Source organism: Mesoplodon mirus (assembly GCF_964341445.2).
Source record: "Mesoplodon mirus genome assembly, chromosome: 7".
Lineage (NCBI taxonomy): Eukaryota > Metazoa > Chordata > Mammalia > Artiodactyla > Ziphiidae > Mesoplodon > Mesoplodon mirus.
Genome location: NC_138983.1, coordinates 111,009,622 through 111,030,121, shown reverse-complemented (window position 1 = coordinate 111,030,121; position 20,500 = coordinate 111,009,622). Strand labels below are relative to the sequence as shown.

Below are 20,500 nucleotides of genomic sequence, written 5' to 3'. Positions count from 1 at the left end.
GGACAATGTAACTCAAGTTTGTCCTCACACAAACCAGGGTAAATGCAAACTCTGTCATTTAACAGATCTAATACATTGAAAAAGTGATTCAATCTTTACTTATCTTCCTATTCAAAATGAGGATAATAAAAACGGCCAATTTGCAGAGTTGCTGTGAAGATTAAATACGGAAACGTTAAAATGCCAAGTACATGTCAAAGAAAATGCCTCCTCCTGTCAGAAAACAATTGTGACAGAGGTTACTTTGGAGCTTATTGTTCAACTTACGTGGATTTTGTGAGAGTGGAAAATATGCAGATTTTCAGAGTAATTCCATAGCCAGCGATCCAAGGTTGAGCTTCCTCTCTTCCCAATCTACCAGGCATGTTTCCTCATTTCGCCACTAGATGGCAGTTGCTTCCCAGAGCATTTGAGCTCCAAGGAAGTAAAATCTCCAAAGCTTATCCAAGGCTCTCATTCATGTTACAAATCAGGTCTAGAGCCACACCAAGTAACAGGATGTCTATCCTCTCAAGGAGAATTTGTTTCACTCAGTAACCAAGAAATTCAGAGCCCGTTCCTGAAATTCAACGGGGGAAGAGGTGATGGTCCAGAAGAGCAATTTATTACTCACGCACGCAGCTAACCTGGATTTGCTCCTGCCACAGGGCCTTTGCGCTTGGCTGTGCCATCTTCCTGGATCCTCTTCCCACAGGCATTTGTATAGCGTACCCCTTTCTGTATTTACTTACTAGCTCACAGCACCCATAACCTAAGTCCCAGGACAGCTGGGGCTGTGTTTTGTTCCTTACAGCATCCCCAACCTCAATAACTGTGCCTAGTACATACTAATAAACATTTGCCCAATAAATACCTGTCAAGAGAAGCTTAAATGAATACCTAAGTTCTCAAAAGTTGCTCATCCACTAGCTAAAATAACACTCTTTCTCTTTTCCTTAAGAAAGCAAATCCAGATGCCAGAGAAGGAGAGAGACTCTGTCTAACCAGCCGAGGACTGAATGTGGCCATGGTCCCCAACCCTCACCTGTGGAAATCACATCTCATCTCCTACATTGCTTGAGCCTCCGGTGACCATGGCAAGGCTAATAAACTGACCTGAGGTAATGGGGGAAAGTCAGGGATGATCCTTTTCTTTCCTTATCAGTAACATGGCTTTTAATAGTCATTCTGGACAAAAAGCTATTGCCAAAACCCAATACTCCTTTCTTTTGTCTTTTATCCACACCTCTATTTTATAGGTGCCACAAACTCAAATAAATCTATTCTCTTCTTCCACAAACTGTCCCCGATAATGGCACCCCAGTCACAGGACTTCAGCTCATTGCTCTCCTTGGACACCACATGTAACTGTCACCCCCTAATAATCCTACCTCAAGCCTCTACACTCCTCTTTCCCATTCTTACTGCCATCACCCAGGGCCCTCGTTTCCCTGGGCTGTCACCAAAGTCTATTGGACAAAATGCACAGCTCTATGACCTGCTCAACACTTCTTATGGACCCTTTAAGATCAGCTTATTTCATCTCCTTTGTGAAGCCTTCTCTCTCCCTGCCTCTCTGAGTAGAATTGACCCTCTGTTCCATGTGTCTCCACTTGTTTCATGTAGATTTCTCTCATGGTGTCTATCCCTCTTTATTGCAATGTATTTTTACCAGCTCTTTCTCACTAGAGTAACATGAGGGCTGGGCCATATTTTATTCATTTGTTTGTTATTGCAGCAGATGAAGGAGCAAGGTAAAAACCCACCAGACCAAACAAATGAAGAGGAAATAGGCTGTCTACCTGAAAAAGAATTCAGAGCAATAATAGTACAGATTATACAAAATATTGGAAATTGAATGGAGAAAATACAAGAAACGTTTAACAATGACCTAGAAGAACTGAAGAGCAAAAAAAAAAAAAACAAAAACAAATGAGGAACAACACAATAAATGAAATTTAAAATTCTCTAGAAGAACTCAGTAGCAGGATAACTGAGACAGAAGAATGGATAAGTGACCTGGAAGATAAAATCGTGGAAATCACTACTGCAGAGCAGAATAAAGAAAAACGATTGAAGAGAATTGAGTACAGACTCACAGACGTCTGGGACAACATGAAAGACACCAAATTCGAATTATAGGAATAACAGAAGAAGAACAGGGAAAGAAAGGGACTGAGAAAATATTTGAAGAGATTATAGTGGAAAACCTCCCTACTATGGAAAGGAAATGATTAATCAAGTCCAGGATGGGTAGAGAGTCCCATACAGGATAAATCCAAGGAGAAACATGGCAAGACACATATTAATCAAGCTACCAAAAATTAAATACAAAGAAAATATATTAAAAGTAGCAAGGGAAAAACAACAAATAGCATACAAGGGAATCCCCATAAGGTTAACAGCTTATCTTTCAGCAGAAGTTCTGCAAGTGAGAAGGGAGTGTCAGGACATATTTAGAGTGATGAAAGGGGAAAAGCTACAACCAAGACTACTTTACCCAGCAAGGATCTCCTTCAGATTCGACGGAGAAATTAAAACCTTTACAGACAAGCAAAGGCTAAGAGAATTCAGCACCACCAAACCAGCATTACAACAAATGCTAAAAGAGCTTCTCTAGGCAGGAAACACAAGACAAGGGAAAGGCCTACAATAACAATCTCAAAACAATGGAGAAAATGGTAATAGGAACATACATATCAATGATTACCTTACATTTAAATGGATTAAATGCTCCAACCAAAAGGCATAGACTGGCTGAAAGGATACAAAAACAAGACCTGTACATGTACTGTCTACAAGAGACCCACTTCAGACCTAGGGACACATACAGACTGAAAGTGAGAGGATGGAAAAAGATATTCCATGCAAATGGAAATGAAAAGAAAGCTGGAGTAGCAATTCTCATATCAGATAAAATAAACTTTAAAACAAACACTATTACAGGAGACAAACAAGGACACTACATAATGATTAAGGGATCAATCCAAGAAGAAGATATAACAATTGTAAATATTTATGCATCCAGTACAGAAGCACCTCAATACATAAGGCAAATGCTAACAGCCATAAAAGGGGAAATCGACAGTAACAAAATCATAATAGGGGACTTTAACACCTCACATTCACCAATGGACAGATCATCCAAACTGAAAATAAATAAGGAAACACAAGCCTTAAATGACACATTCGTCTTCAAGGAATTCATGGGAAAGACTCTGACAAGTACAGGTTTCTGGTAACTGACTATACTGCTGAACTGAATGAATAAGCATTTTCAGAGCTCTAATGGAAAACTGATGAATTCATAAAGGTGCTAACAAAAGATCAAGATTAAAAAAAATTAATTACATGGGACTGAGTGAACTGATGAGGATGATTATAATTTTTGTGACTTTCTGTTTGAATAAAAAACAAATCCCACGAGGACTCAGAGGCAAAACATATACAAATCAATTTTCACTGCAAAGTAAAGGAGCTGTTACAGTGGAGGATTACTGGACTGAATGTCAATATTATGACATAGTATGAGTGTGTTTCGTGTTTGGTATTTGCACTCATTGTCGTATTTTTTGTGTTCATCCATTTACAATGTTTGGTGTCAGTTTATTTATCTCTTGAAAAAATAAAATAAAGTGTGTGTGTTTGTGAAAAAAGAAATGACACATTAAACAAGATGGACTTAGTTGATATTTATTGGACATTCCATCCAAAAACAGCAGTATACACTTTCTTCTCAAGTGCTCATGGAACATTCTCCAGGATAGATCATATCTTGGGTCACAAATCAAGCCTGGTAAATTTAAGAGAATTGAAATCGTATCAAGTGTCTTTTCCGACCACAACACTAGGAAACTAGATATCCATTACAGGAAAAAGTCTGTCAAAAATACAAACACATGGAGGCTAAACAATACACTACTTAATAACCAAGAGATCACTGAAGAAATCAAAGAGGAAATCAAAAAATACCTAGAACCAAATGACAATGAAAACATGACCAACCAAAACCTACGGGATGCAGCAAAAGCAGTTCTAAGAGGGAAGGCTATAGCAGTACAATCCTCCCTCAAGAAACAAGAAACATTTCAAATAAACAACCTAACCTTACACTTAAAGCAATTAGAGGAAGTAGAACAAAGATAACCCAAAGTTAGCTGAAGAAATCATAAAGATCAGAGCAGGAATAAATGAGAAAGAAATGAAGGAAACGATAGCAAAGATCAACACAAGTAAAAGCTGGTTCTTTTAGAAGATAAAAAAAAATTGATAAACCACCACCCAGACTCATCAAGAAAAAAAAAGGGAGAAGACTCAAATCCATAGAATTAGAAATGAAATAGGAGAAGTAACAACTGACACTGCAGAAATGCAAAGGACCATGAGAGATTACTACAAGCAACTATATGCCAATACAATGGAAAACCTGGAAGAAATGGACAAATTCTGAGAAAAGTACAACCTTCCGAGACGGAACCAGGATGAAATAGAAAATATAAGCCGGCCAATCACAAGCATTGAAATTGAAACTGTGATTAAAAATCTTCCAACAAACAAAAGCCCAGGACCAGATGGCTTCACAGGCAAATTCTATCAAACATTCAGAAAAGAGCTAACACCTAGCCTTCTCAAACTCTTCCAAAATATAGCAGAGGGAAGAACACTCCCAAACTCATTCTACAAGGCCACCATCATCCTGATACCAAAACCAGACAAAGATGCCACAAAAAAAGAAAACTACAGGCCGATATCATTGATGAACATAGATGCAGAAATCCTCAACAAAATACTAGCAAACGGAATCCAAGAGCACATTAAAAGGATCATACACCATGATCAAGTGGGGTTTATCCCAGGAATGCAAGGGTTCTTCAATATATGCAAATCAATCCATGTGATACACCATATTAACTAACTGAAGGAGAAAAACCATACGATCATCTCAATAGATGCAGAAAAAGCTTTTGATTAAATTCAACACCCATTTATGAGAAAACCCTCCAGAAAGTAGGCATAGAGGGAACTCAACATAACACAGGCCATATATGACAAACCCACAGCCAACATCGTTCTCAATGTTGAAAAACTGAAACCATTTCCACTAAGATGAGGAACACGACAAGGTTGCCCACTCTCACGACTGTTACTCAACATAGTTTTGGAAGTTTTAGCCACAGCAGTCAGAGATGAAAAAGAAATAAAAGCAATACAAATCAGAAAAGAAGTAGTAAAAGTGTCAGGGTTTGCAGATGACATGATTCTATACCTAGAGAATCCTAAAGAAGGTACCAGAAAACTACTAGAGCTAATCAATGAATCTGGTAAAGTAGCAGGCTACAAAATTAATGCACAGAAATCTCTTGCATTCCTATACACTAACAACAGAAGATCAGAAAGAGAAATTAGGGGAACAATCCCATTTACCATTGCAACAAAAACACTAAAATACCTAAGAATAAACCTACCTAAGGAGACAAAAGACCTGTATGCAGAAAACTATAAGACACTGATGAAAGAAATTAAAGATGAAACAAACAGATGGAGAGATATGCCATGTTTGTGAATTGGAAGAATCAACATTGTGAAAATGACTATACTACCCAAAGCAATCTACAGATTCAATGTAATCCTTATCATACTACCAATGGCATTTTTCACAGGACTAGAACAAAACAATTCACAATTTGTATGGAAACACAAAAGACCCCGAATAGCCAAAGCAGGCTTGAGAATGAAAAATGGAGCTGGAGGAATCAGGCGCCTGGACTGCAGGCTGTACTACAAAGCTACAGTCATCACGGCAGTATGGTAGTGGCACAAAAACGGAAATATAGATCAATGGAACAGGATAGAAAGCCCAGAGATAAACCCACGCACATCTGGTCACCTTATCTTTGACAAAGGAGGCAAGAATATACAGTGGAGAAACGACAGCCTCTTCAATAAGTGGTGCTGGGAAAACTGGACAGCTACATGTAAAAGAATGAAATTAGAACACGCCCTAACACCATACACAAAAATAAACTCAAAATGGATTAAAGACCTAAATGTAAGGCCACACACTTTCAAACTCTTAGAGGAAAACACAGGCAGAACACTCTATGACATACATCACAGCAAGATCCTTTTTGACCCACCTCCTAGAGACATGGAAATAAAAACAAAAATAAACAAATGGGACCTCATGAAACTTAGAAGCTTTTGCATAGCAAAGGAAACCATAAACAAGATGGAAAGACAACCCTCAGAATGGGAGAAAATATTTGCCAATGTAGCAACTGACAAAGGATTAATCTCCAAAATCAAACTCAAAAAAAACCAACGACCCAATGCAAAAATGGGCAGAAGGCCTAAATAGACATTTCTCCAAAGATATACAGATTGCCAACAAACACATGAAAGCATGCTCAACATCACTAATCATAAGAGAAATGCAAATCAACACTACAATGAGGTACGACCTCACACCGGTCAGAATGGCCAGCATCAAAACACCTACAAACAATTAATGCTGGAGAGGGTGTGGAGAAAAGGGAACCCTCTTGCTCTCTTGGTGGGAATGTAAACTGATACAGCCACTATGGAGAACAGTATGGAGGTGCCTTAAGAAACTAAAAATAGAACTACGATATGACCCAGCAATCCCACTACTGGACATATACCCTGAGAAAACCATAATTCAAAAAGCGTCACGGGGCACTGTGACGTTCCCAGGGAGGAATGAAGCGTAAGCAGCGCAGGGCATTTTGGGAGGGGGATCGTTTCACACGGCTCCATTACAGCGCTGCCCGCTGCCTCCATGGTTTCCCTTCCCTCCCCATTACCGCCTCCCGTCCCTAAGCCCCAACGGGAAGGCTGGGCCTAGGGTGGGGGAGGCCGGAGTGAAAGGAGGAAAGCGGAAAAGGGAGAAAGGGAAGAAGTGAGGAGGAAGGGTGAGTCGGGAAGGGTTAGTGGTAGAGGCTAACGTGCGAAGCTCGCAAGCCCAGCGGACGGACTGACGGACGCGCCTGTGCTTCTGCTGCCGCGGCTGCGGCGCCCGCCCGAGTCACGTCGGAGCAGCGGCGGCGGCGGCAGCAGCGGAAACAAGAGGGGAGCAATGGCGGCCGACAGCCGAGAGGAGAAAGATATAGAACTTACTGTTCTAGATGCTATTGTGTCTGAAATACCAGAACAGGATGATGAACTCTATAATCCAGAGAGTGAACCAGATAAAAATGAGGAAGAGGGTTCAAAAAGAAAAAGGGACCGAATGGAATCTACTGACACAAAGCAACAAAAGCCTTCTGTTCTTTCAAGACAATTGATTTCTAAGCCACTGAGCTCATCAGTCAGCAATAACAAAAGAATGGTTAGTACAGACGGAAAGCCAGTCACAGAGTATAAAAATGAGGACTATCAAAGATCTGAAAGATACAAACGTCTAGAAGCTGATCGGAAGACTCGTTTGTCAAGTAGTGCCTCCAGAGAACCTTATAAGAGTCAACCTGAGAAAACATGTGTGCGGAAAAGGGATCCTGAAAGGAGGGTCAAATCCCTTACACCAGATGGCTCTGAGAGAATTGGGCTTGAAGTGGACAGACGTGCAAGCAGATCCAGCCAGTCTTCTAAGGAGGAAGTGAACTCTGAAGAACATGCCTCTGACCATGAGACTGGCAGCAGTGGTTCTTCGGATGAGCAAGGCAACAACACTGAGAATGAGGAGGAAGGGGTGCAAGATGTGGAGGAAGATGAAGAGGTGGATGACGATGGAAAGGAGGAAGAGGAGGAAGAAGAAGAGGAAGAGGAGGAGAAGGAGGAGGAGGAGGAAGAAAAAGAGGAAGAGGAGGAGGAGGAGGAAGAGGAGGAGGAGGAAGAAGAATATGAACAGGATGAGAGAGACCAGAAGGAAGAGGGAAATGATTATGACACCCGAAGGGAGGCTATCGACTCTCTTTCCTTCACGGATGGGCCTGTCAGATCTGGTTCAGGAACAGATGGATCAGAGGAGAAAAAGAAGGAAAGGAAGAGAGCTAGAGGCGTATCTCCTATTGTTTTTGATACAAGTGGAAGCTCTGCATCAGAGTCATATGCAGGTTCAGAAAAGAAGCACGCGAAATTACAATCTGCCGTTCATGTTGTCCGAAAAGATCAAACCAGTAAACTCAAATATGTCCTACAGGATGCGAGATTTTTTCTCATAGAGAGTAACAGCCATGAGAATGTGTCCCTTGCCAAAGCTAAGGGTGTATGGTCTACACTGCCAGTAAATGAGAAGAAATTAAATGCTGCATTCAGATCTGCAAGGAGTGTTATCTTAATATTTTCTGTGAGAGACAGTGGAAAATTTCAAGGATTTGCAAGACTTTCTTCAGAATCACACCATGGAGGATCTCCTATACATTGGGTACTTCCAGCAGGAATGAACGCTAAAATGCTGGGAGGTGTCTTTAAAATTGACTGGATTTGCAGGCGTGGACTACCCTTCACTAAGTCGGCTCATCTCACCAATCCTTGGAATGGACATAAGCCAGTAAACATCGCACGTGATGGACAGGAAATTGAACTTGAATGTGGAAAGCAGCTTTGTCTTCTATTTCCCCCTGATGAAAGTATTGACTTGCATCAGGTCGTTCATAAAATGCCTCACAAGAGAAGAATGCATTCTCAGCCCCAGTCAAGAGATCGTCCATCCCGTCGAGAACCAGTCCGGGATGTGGGAAGGCGTCGACCAGAAGATTATGATATTCATAACAGCAGAAAGAAAGCAAGGATTGACTATGCCCCTGAGTTTCATCAGACACCAGGGTATTTAAAGGATCCACGATACCAGGAAGTAGATAGACGGTTTTCAGGAGTTCCCCGAGATGTGTTTTTAAATGGGTCCTACAATGATTATTTGAGGGAATTTCATAACCTGGGACCACCAGCACCTCGGCGAGGAATGACTCCTTATCCTGGAATGGAACGACCTCCACACCATCAGCACCATGCTCCACCTCCTCAAGCTCATCCCCCCTACTCAGGACATCACCCAGTACCACATGAAGCAAGATACAGAGATAAACGACTACATGATTATGATATGAGGGTGGATGATTTCCTTCGTCGAACACAAGCTGTTGTCACCGGTCGGAGAAGTAGACCTCGTGAAAGAGATCGGGAGCGACAGCGAGATCGCCCTAGAGATAACAGAAGAGACAGAGAACGAGATAGAGGACGTGATAGAGAACGAGAAAGAGAGCGATTATGTGATCGGGACAGAGACCGAGGGGAGAGAGGTCGATATAGAAGATAATGTGCTTTTGGAAGCACCGAGTCTTTAAAAATAAAAAGAATCTTGTATTTTTCTTGTTGTGTGTGTTTACAAGTAGTAAAACTATTTTCAACTGTCTACTTGAAGTTCATTGTGTAGAAGGATTTATTATGACCCGCTTTGTTCCAAGCATGCAGTATAATAAGAACTGGAAAAACTCAAATCCTCCAAAAAATGCACAGTTGACAATTTGAGTTGAGGCTTTTATTGTGGCAGAATGGAACAGCCCAAGAATGTAGATATTGATTCAGTCTCCATAAATGTTCATCTACATATAATATGTTCATCCTAGAGTTTTTTGTTTGTTTGCTTGCTTTCTTTTGCATCTTGATGGATGACTGGCACAATATTTTGCTTTGATGTATTTCTAAATGTAGGTGCACACGGTTCAGTAAAAATAATGCTGCTATCAAGTATGCAAATATTGAAATATGATGGTTTGACTGTAAGGCAGTGCTGTAGCAGCCTCTTGGTTTCTCCTTTTCCTTTTTTTAATCTTAACAAAAGTCACTTTTTATGTTTCTTCCATCTTCAATGATGAGAGCAATATTAAGACGTTGCTATCTAATTTTTAGTCTTTTTAGATAAAAAAATTCCTCTGTTCAGTAGCATGGTTGATGCTATTGTTTAGCCTTCCCCTCCAAACTGTATACATTGGCTTGGAATGTTCACAACTTGCATGTGTGGCAGCGGAAGATAATTCCCATATTCTACATTGCTACTGTTTTGTATAAAATAAATTGGTAAAGATTGACCAAAAAAAAAAAAAAAAAAAAGAGTCACGTACCACAATAACCATTGCAGCACTATTTACAATAGCCGGGACATGGAAACAATCTAAGTGTCGATAGACACATGAATGGATAAAGAAGATGTGACACATATGTACAATGAAATATTACTCAGCCATAAAAAGAAATGAAATTGAGTTATCTGTAGTGAGGTGGATGGACCTGGAGACTGTCATACATAGTGAAGTAAGTCAGAAAGAGAAAAACAAATACCGTATGCTAACACATAAAAATGGCATCTTAAAAAAAAAAAAAGGTTCTGATGTACATAGGTTCAGGACAGGAATAAAGAAGCCGAAGTAGAGAATGGACTTGAGGACACAGGGAGGGGGGAGGGTAAGCTAGGATGAAGTGAGAGAGTGGCATCGAAATATATACACTACCAAATGTATAATAGTTAGTGGGAAGCAGCCACATAGCACAGGGAGATCAGCTCAGTGTTTTGTGACCACCTAGAGGAGTGGGATAGGGAGGGATGGAGGAAGACGCAAGTGGGACGGGATACGGGGATACATGTATACATATAGCTGATTCACTTTGTTATACAGCAGAAAATAACACAACATTGTAAACAATTATACTCCAACAAAGAGGTTTAAAAAAATTTTTAAAGACCATAATGAGATATCACTACATCTATTAGGACAGCTAAAATGAAAAATAGTGACAATAACAAATGCTGGCATAATGGAGAATCTGATCTCTCATATATTGCTAGCGAGAATGTAAAATGGTACACTTGGGAAATCAGTTTGGCAGTTTTGTTAAATTAATGAAACATACATTTATACAACCCAACCATTTCACTCCTTGGTATTTACACCAAAGAAACAAATACCTATGTTCACACAAAACCAGGAAATGATCGTTATAGCAGCTTTAAAAACAACTTAATTGAAGTATAATTGACATATAACATCAGATCAGTTTCAGATGTACAACATAATTGTTTGATATTGGCATATGTTGCAAAATGATCTCCACAATATGTCTAGTTAACACCTTTCACCATACATGGATACATTTTTTTTCTTGTGATGATAACTTTTAACACCTACTCTCTTATCAACTTTCAAATATACAATATAGTTTCATTAACTAGAGTCACCATGCTATACGTTACATCCCTAGGACTTATTTTATAACTGAAAGTTTGTACCTTTTGACCCCCTTCACTCCTTTCATCCACTCCCCACTCCCTTGCCTCTGGCAACAACTCATCTGTTCTCTGTATCTATGAGCTCAGTTTTTTTGTTTTGTTTTGTTTTAGGTTCTACATATGAGTGCTAGAGCAGCTTTATTTGTAACAGCCAGAAACTGAAACAAACAAAATGTTCCTCAATAGGTGAATGGCTAAACAAACTGTAGTATACCCATATTATGAAATTAGCAGGAATTAATTAACTCAGCAATTAAAAGGAATGAACTATTAATACACAACAATTTGGATGGATCTCAAAAATACATTATGCTAACTAAAGAAAAGTGAATCTCAATGCCACACACTATAAGATGCCATGTACATCAGCAGTCCCCAACATTTTTGGCACCAGGGACCGGTTTCGTGGAAGACAACTTTTTCCACAGCCAGGGGTTGAGGGTGTGGTGGGATGGTTCAGGCAGTAATGCGAGCGATGGGGAGCGATGGGGAGCAATGGGGAGCGGCACATGAAGCTTCCCTTGCCCGCCGCTCACCTCCAGCTGTGTGGCCCGGTTTCTAACAGGCTGCAGACCAGTATCAGTCTGCGGCCTGGGGGTAGGGGACCCTTGATGTACATAATATTCTCCAAATGACAAAATTATAGAGATGGAAATCATACTAGTGGTTGCCAGGGTTATGGGATGGTGAGAGGTTGGGCGAAGGGGGCAGCTACAAGAGAGTAGCACAAGGGAGATCTTCGTGATGATGGACCAGTTCCCTATCTTGACGGCACTGGTTGCTAAATGAGTCATGTGACAAAATGACATAGAACAATATACAAACATTGCACCAATGTCTATTTCCTCGCTTTGATACTGTACTATAATGGTGTAAGATGTAACCACTGGGGGAAACTGAGTGAAACGTTCATGGTCCTCTTTCTCTCTATAGTACAGAGTGAATCTATAGTCTATATTTAGTTTATGAATCTATAATCATTTTTAAATAAAAGGTTTAAAAAACAAATATTCATGTTAAATTTAACATTTAACATTTTATTTATGTGTTGCAAAAAAAGTCTTTAGGGCTTCCCTGGTGGCGCAGTGGTTGAGAGTCCGCCTGCCGATGCAGGGGACACGGGTTCGTGTCCAGGTCCGTGCCACGTGCCACGGAGCGGCTGGGCCCGTGTGCCATGGCCGCTGGGCTTGCACGTCCGGAGCCTGTGCTCTGCAACAGGAGAGGCCGCAACAGTGAGACCCGCGTACCGCAAAAAAAAAAAAAAAAATCTTTAAGACACACTAAGTGAGATAAAAGCAAGGCTAAGAATGATGTATTAAAATGGTGTGCTCTTATTTATTTTTTCTTTTGGAAGGGCCATATATGCATATATAAATGCTTACATAGTCATAGAAATTTCCTAAGTGATAGTCAAGAAATTAATAACAGAGGCTGCCCCTGGGCAGGAGAGAGATTGGGGTAAGAGACACTTTGAAAAGTGAAAAGGGGCCGTATTAATAATTCTACAGTGACAACAGGCACTGACGGGACAAAAATGGGAAAATCAGAGTTTATGGTCACTGATAGTATGCACTCAACAAATGTCAATAATTGTTATTTTCTTTTTTCTTCCGTCTATTTTTATCTATTTTGTACAAGAAAATATTTATGGTAACAGGACTAAGTTCGTTTTATTAACCCTTCTTCTGAAAAAAAATTAAGTTAGTTTTAAAACGTTGTTAAGCCCCTCAAATATATGGTAGAACATCACTTAAAACACCTCTAATTTACTCAGCGGTCAACAATCCAAATGCCTAGTGGGCCAGTCAGGTAAGGTAGATGTGTGAATTGGGTCATGTGTAGTATTTAGGAAATGGCTGAGACTGTGACAAACTGGAAAGAACTCCAAGACAAAGCACTCAAATGCAAATGTTTATAAGACTCAGCCTGGGCCAGAAAAACACAGCAATGTCCTGCCAGTGCCCACTAGCGACCCCATCCATGTCTGCTCGCTAAGGCATCCTGTTCCACTGCAGACAAGTCTAATTCCTAGAAAGTTCTTTATGCTGAAGTGACATTTACCTGTGGTGATTTCTCCCTATTAATCCTAGTTCTGAGCATTTCCTTCATAGTGAGAATTGGGGACCTGGTTTCACAACAAGTTAACTGGACTTGTTGGCATCCAATTAAGATCTCGTTCCTTTACTAAGTGCTCAGAGCTGCCTACAGGTGGACAATGTAACTCAAGTTTGTCCTCACACAAACCAGGGTAAATGCAAACTCTGTCATTTAACAGATCTAATACATTGAAAAAGTGATTCAATCTTTACTTATCTTCCTATTCAAAATGAGGATAATAAAAACGGCCAATTTGCAGAGTTGCTGTGAAGATTAAATACGGAAACGTTAAAATGCCAAGTACATGTCAAAGAAAATGCCTCCTCCTGTCAGAAAACAATTGTGACAGAGGTTACTTTGGAGCTTATTGTTCAACTTACGTGGATTTTGTGAGAGTGGAAAATATGCAGATTTTCAGAGTAATTCCATAGCCAGCGATCCAAGGTTGAGCTTCCTCTCTTCCCAATCTACCAGGCATGTTTCCTCATTTCGCCACTAGATGGCAGTTGCTTCCCAGAGCATTTGAGCTCCAAGGAAGTAAAATCTCCAAAGCTTATCCAAGGCTCTCATTCATGTTACAAATCAGGTCTAGAGCCACACCAAGTAACAGGATGTCTATCCTCTCAAGGAGAATTTGTTTCACTCAGTAACCAAGAAATTCAGAGCCCGTTCCTGAAATTCAACGGGGGAAGAGGTGATGGTCCAGAAGAGCAATTTATTACTCACGCACGCAGCTAACCTGGATTTGCTCCTGCCACAGGGCCTTTGCGCTTGGCTGTGCCATCTTCCTGGATCCTCTTCCCACAGGCATTTGTATAGCGTACCCCTTTCTGTATTTACTTACTAGCTCACAGCACCCATAACCTAAGTCCCAGGACAGCTGGGGCTGTGTTTTGTTCCTTACAGCATCCCCAACCTCAATAACTGTGCCTAGTACATACTAATAAACATTTGCCCAATAAATACCTGTCAAGAGAAGCTTAAATGAATACCTAAGTTCTCAAAAGTTGCTCATCCACTAGCTAAAATAACACTCTTTCTCTTTTCCTTAAGAAAGCAAATCCAGATGCCAGAGAAGGAGAGAGACTCTGTCTAACCAGCCGAGGACTGAATGTGGCCATGGTCCCCAACCCTCACCTGTGGAAATCACATCTCATCTCCTACATTGCTTGAGCCTCCGGTGACCATGGCAAGGCTAATAAACTGACCTGAGGTAATGGGGGAAAGTCAGGGATGATCCTTTTCTTTCCTTATCAGTAACATGGCTTTTAATAGTCATTCTGGACAAAAAGCTATTGCCAAAACCCAATACTCCTTTCTTTTGTCTTTTATCCACACCTCTATTTTATAGGTGCCACAAACTCAAATAAATCTATTCTCTTCTTCCACAAACTGTCCCCGATAATGGCACCCCAGTCACAGGACTTCAGCTCATTGCTCTCCTTGGACACCACATGTAACTGTCACCCCCTAATAATCCTACCTCAAGCCTCTACACTCCTCTTTCCCATTCTTACTGCCATCACCCAGGGCCCTCGTTTCCCTGGGCTGTCACCAAAGTCTATTGGACAAAATGCACAGCTCTATGACCTGCTCAACACTTCTTATGGACCCTTTAAGATCAGCTTATTTCATCTCCTTTGTGAAGCCTTCTCTCTCCCTGCCTCTCTGAGTAGAATTGACCCTCTGTTCCATGTGTCTCCACTTGTTTCATGTAGATTTCTCTCATGGTGTCTATCCCTCTTTATTGCAATGTATTTTTACCAGCTCTTTCTCACTAGAGTAACATGAGGGCTGGGCCATATTTTATTCATTTGTTTGTTATTGCAGCAGATGAAGGAGCAAGGTAAAAACCCACCAGACCAAACAAATGAAGAGGAAATAGGCTGTCTACCTGAAAAAGAATTCAGAGCAATAATAGTACAGATTATACAAAATATTGGAAATTGAATGGAGAAAATACAAGAAACGTTTAACAATGACCTAGAAGAACTGAAGAGCAAAAAAAAAAAAAAAAAAAACAAATGAGGAACAACACAATAAATGAAATTTAAAATTCTCTAGAAGAACTCAGTAGCAGGATAACTGAGACAGAAGAATGGATAAGTGACCTGGAAGATAAAATCGTGGAAATCACTACTGCAGAGCAGAATAAAGAAAAACGATTGAAGAGAATTGAGTACAGACTCACAGACGTCTGGGACAACATGAAAGACACCAAATTCGAATTATAGGAATAACAGAAGAAGAACAGGGAAAGAAAGGGACTGAGAAAATATTTGAAGAGATTATAGTGGAAAACCTCCCTACTATGGAAAGGAAATGATTAATCAAGTCCAGGATGGGTAGAGAGTCCCATACAGGATAAATCCAAGGAGAAACATGGCAAGACACATATTAATCAAGCTACCAAAAATTAAATACAAAGAAAATATATTAAAAGTAGCAAGGGAAAAACAACAAATAACATACAAGGGAATCCCCATAAGGTTAACAGCTTATCTTTCAGCAGAAGTTCTGCAAGTGAGAAGGGAGTGTCAGGACATATTTAGAGTGATGAAAGGGGAAAAGCTACAACCAAGACTACTTTACCCAGCAAGGATCTCCTTCAGATTCGACGGAGAAATTAAAACCTTTACAGACAAGCAAAGGCTAAGAGAATTCAGCACCACCAAACCAGCATTACAACAAATGCTAAAAGAGCTTCTCTAGGCAGGAAACACAAGACAAGGGAAAGGCCTACAATAACAATCTCAAAACAATGGAGAAAATGGTAATAGGAACATACATATCAATGATTACCTTACATTTAAATGGATTAAATGCTCCAACCAAAAGGCATAGACTGGCTGAAAGGATACAAAAACAAGACCTGTACATGTACTGTCTACAAGAGACCCACTTCAGACCTAGGGACACATACAGACTGAAAGTGAGAGGATGGAAAAAGATATTCCATGCAAATGGAAATGAAAAGAAAGCTGGAGTAGCAATTCTCATATCAGATAAAATAAACTTTAAAACAAACACTATTACAGGAGACAAACAAGGACACTACATAATGATTAAGGGATCAATCCAAGAAGAAGATATAACAATTGTAAATATTTATGCATCCAGTACAGAAGCACCTCAATACATAAGGCAAATGCTAACAGCCATAAAAGGGGAAATCGACAGTAACAAAATCATAATAGGGGACTTTAACACCTCACATTCACCAATGGACAGATCATCCAAACTGAAAATAAATAAGGAAACACAAGCCTTAAATGACACATTCGTCTTCAAGGAATTCATGGGAAAGACTCTGACAAGTACAGGTTTCTGGTAACTGACTATACTGCTGAACTGAATGAATAAGCATTTTCAGAGCTCTAATGGAAAACTGATGAATTCATAAAAGTGCTAACAAAAGATCAAGATTAAAAAAAATTAATTACATGGGACTGAGTGAACTGATGAGGATGATTATAATTTTTGTGACTTTCTGTTTGAATAAAAAACAAATCCCACGAGGACTCAGAGGCAAAACATATACAAATCAATTTTCACTGCAAAGTAAAGGAGCTGTTACAGTGGAGGATTACTGGACTGAATGTCAATATTATGACATAGTATGAGTGCGTTTCGTGTTTGGTATTTGCACTCATTGTCGTATTTTTTGTGTTCATCCATTTACAATGCTTGGTGTCAGTTTATTTATCTCTTGAAAAAATAAAATAAAGTGTGTGTGTTTGTGAAAAAAGAAATGACACATTAAACAAGATGGACTTAGTTGATATTTATTGGACATTCCATCCAAAAACAGCAGTATACACTTTCTTCTCAAGTGCTCATGGAACATTCTCCAGGATAGATCATATCTTGGGTCACAAATCAAGCCTGGTAAATTTAAGAGAATTGAAATCGTATCAAGTGTCTTTTCCGACCACAACACTAGGAAACTAGATATCCATTACAGGAAAAAGTCTGTCAAAAATACAAACACATGGAGGCTAAACAATACACTACTTAATAACCAAGAGATCACTGAAGAAATCAAAGAGGAAATCAAAAAATACCTAGAACCAAATGACAATGAAAACACGACCAACCAAAACCTACGGGATGCAGCAAAAGCAGTTCTAAGAGGGAAGGCTATAGCAGTACAATCCTCCCTCAAGAAACAAGAAACATTTCAAATAAACAACCTAACCTTACACTTAAAGCAATTAGAGGAAGTAGAACAAAGATAACCCAAAGTTAGCTGAAGAAATCATAAAGATCAGAGCAGGAATAAATGAGAAAGAAATGAAGGAAACGATAGCAAAGATCAACACAAGTAAAAGCTGGTTCTTTTAGAAGATAAAAAAAAATTGATAAACCACCACCCAGACTCATCAAGAAAAAAAAAGGGAGAAGACTCAAATCCATAGAATTAGAAATGAAATAGGAGAAGTAACAACTGACACTGCAGAAATGCAAAGGACCATGAGAGATTACTACAAGCAACTATATGCCAATACAATGGAAAACCTGGAAGAAATGGACAAATTCTGAGAAAAGTACAACCTTCCGAGACGGAACCAGGATGAAATAGAAAATATAAGCCGGCCAATCACAAGCATTGAAATTGAAACTGTGATTAAAAATCTTCCAACAAACAAAAGCCCAGGACCAGATGGCTTCACAGGCAAATTCTATCAAACATTCAGAAAAGAGCTAACACCTAGCCTTCTCAAACTCTTCCAAAATATAGCAGAGGGAAGAACACTCCCAAACTCATTCTACAAGGCCACCATCATCCTGATACCAAAACCAGACAAAGATGCCACAAAAAAAGAAAACTACAGGCCGATATCATTGATGAACATAGATGCAGAAATCCTCAACAAAATACTAGCAAACGGAATCCAAGAGCACATTAAAAGGATCATACACCATGATCAAGTGGGGTTTATCCCAGGAATGCAAGGGTTCTTCAATATATGCAAATCAATCCATGTGATACACCATATTAACTAACTGAAGGAGAAAAACCATACGATCATCTCAATAGATGCAGAAAAAGCTTTTGATTAAATTCAACACCCATTTATGAGAAAACCCTCCAGAAAGTAGGCATAGAGGGAACTCAACATAACACAGGCCATATATGACAAACCCACAGCCAACATCGTTCTCAATGTTGAAAAACTGAAACCATTTCCACTAAGATGAGGAACACGACAAGGTTGCCCACTCTCACGACTGTTACTCAACATAGTTTTGGAAGTTTTAGCCACAGCAGTCAGAGATGAAAAAGAAATAAAAGCAATACAAATCAGAAAAGAAGTAGTAAAAGTGTCAGGGTTTGCAGATGACATGATTCTATACCTAGAGAATCCTAAAGAAGGTACCAGAAAACTACTAGAGCTAATCAATGAATCTGGTAAAGTAGCAGGCTACAAAATTAATGCACAGAAATCTCTTGCATTCCTATACACTAACAACAGAAGATCAGAAAGAGAAATTAGGGGAACAATCCCATTTACCATTGCAACAAAAACACTAAAATACCTAAGAATAAACCTACCTAAGGAGACAAAAGACCTGTATGCAGAAAACTATAAGACACTGATGAAAGAAATTAAAGATGAAACAAACAGATGGAGAGATATGCCATGTTTGTGAATTGGAAGAATCAACATTGTGAAAATGACTATACTACCCAAAGCAATCTACAGATTCAATGTAATCCTTATCATACTACCAATGGCATTTTTCACAGGACTAGAACAAAACAATTCACAATTTGTATGGAAACACAAAAGACCCCGAATAGCCAAAGCAGGCTTGAGAATGAAAAATGGAGCTGGAGGAATCAGGCGCCTGGACTGCAGGCTGTACTACAAAGCTACAGTCATCACGGCAGTATGGTAGTGGCACAAAAACGGAAATATAGATCAATGGAACAGGATAGAAAGCCCAGAGATAAACCCACGCACATCTGGTCACCTTATCTTTGACAAAGGAGGCAAGAATATACAGTGGAGAAACGACAGCCTCTTCAATAAGTGGTGCTGGGAAAACTGGACAGCTACATGTAAAAGAATGAAATTAGAACACGCCCTAACACCATACACAAAAATAAACTCAAAATGGATTAAAGACCTAAATGTAAGGCCACACACTTTCAAACTCTTAGAGGAAAACACAGGCAGAACACTCTATGACATACATCACAGCAAGATCCTTTTTGACCCACCTCCTAGAGACATGGAAATAAAAACAAAAATAAACAAATGGGACCTCATGAAACTTAGAAGCTTTTGCATAGCAAAGGAAACCATAAACAAGATGGAAAGACAACCCTCAGAATGGGAGAAAATATTTGCCAATGTAGCAACTGACAAAGGATTAATCTCCAAAATCAAACTCAAAAAAAACCAACGACCCAATGCAAAAATGGGCAGAAGGCCTAAATAGACATTTCTCCAAAGATATACAGATTGCCAACAAACACATGAAAGCATGCTCAACATCACTAATCATAAGAGAAATGCAAATCAACACTACAATGAGGTACGACCTCACACCGGTCAGAATGGCCAGCATCAAAACACCTACAAACAATTAATGCTGGAGAGGGTGTGGAGAAAAGGGAACCCTCTTGCTCTCTTGGTGGGAATGTAAACTGATACAGCCACTATGGAGAACAGTATGGAGGTGCCTTAAGAAACTAAAAATAGAACTACGATATGACCCAGCAATCCCACTACTGGACATATACCCTGAGAAAACCATAATTCAAAAAGCGTCACGGGGCACTGTGACGTTCCCAGGGAGGAATGAAGCGTAAGCAGCGCAGGGCATTTTGGGAGGGGGATCGTTTCACACGGCTCCATTACAGCGCTGCCCGCTGCCTCCATGGTTTCCCTTCCCTCCCCATTACCGCCTCCCGTCCCTAAGCCCCAACGGGAAGGCTGGGCCTAGGGTGGGGGAGGCCGGAGTGAAAGGAGGAAAGCGGAAAAGGGAGAAAGGGAAGAAGTGAGGAGGAAGGGTGAGTCGGGAAGGGTTAGTGGTAGAGGCTAACGTGCGAAGCTCGCAAGCCCAGCGGACGGACTGACGGACGCGCCTGTGCTTCTGCTGCCGCGGCTGCGGCGCCCGCCCGAGTCACGTCGGAGCAGCGGCGGCGGCGGCAGCAGCGGAAACAAGAGG

General features: G+C 40.2%; 1 protein-coding gene across 1 annotated transcript; it reads left to right on the top strand.

Moving 5' to 3' along the window:
• Positions 1-7,070: 7,070 nt before the first annotated feature.
• LOC309808409 (YTH domain-containing protein 1-like) lies at positions 7,071-9,266 on the top strand. The gene has a single exon (XM_082628710.1). It carries the CDS (start codon positions 7,076-7,078, stop codon positions 9,251-9,253), a length of 2,178 nt encoding a protein of 725 aa, XP_082484836.1. The 5' UTR covers positions 7,071-7,075; the 3' UTR covers positions 9,254-9,266.
• The last annotated feature ends 11,234 nt before the right edge of the window (positions 9,267-20,500 follow it).

Coding starts and splice junctions, on each gene's coding strand:
- LOC309808409 (XM_082628710.1), top strand. CDS start 7,076: ATGGCGGCCGACAGCCGAGAGGAGAAAGATATAGAACTTACTGTTCTA.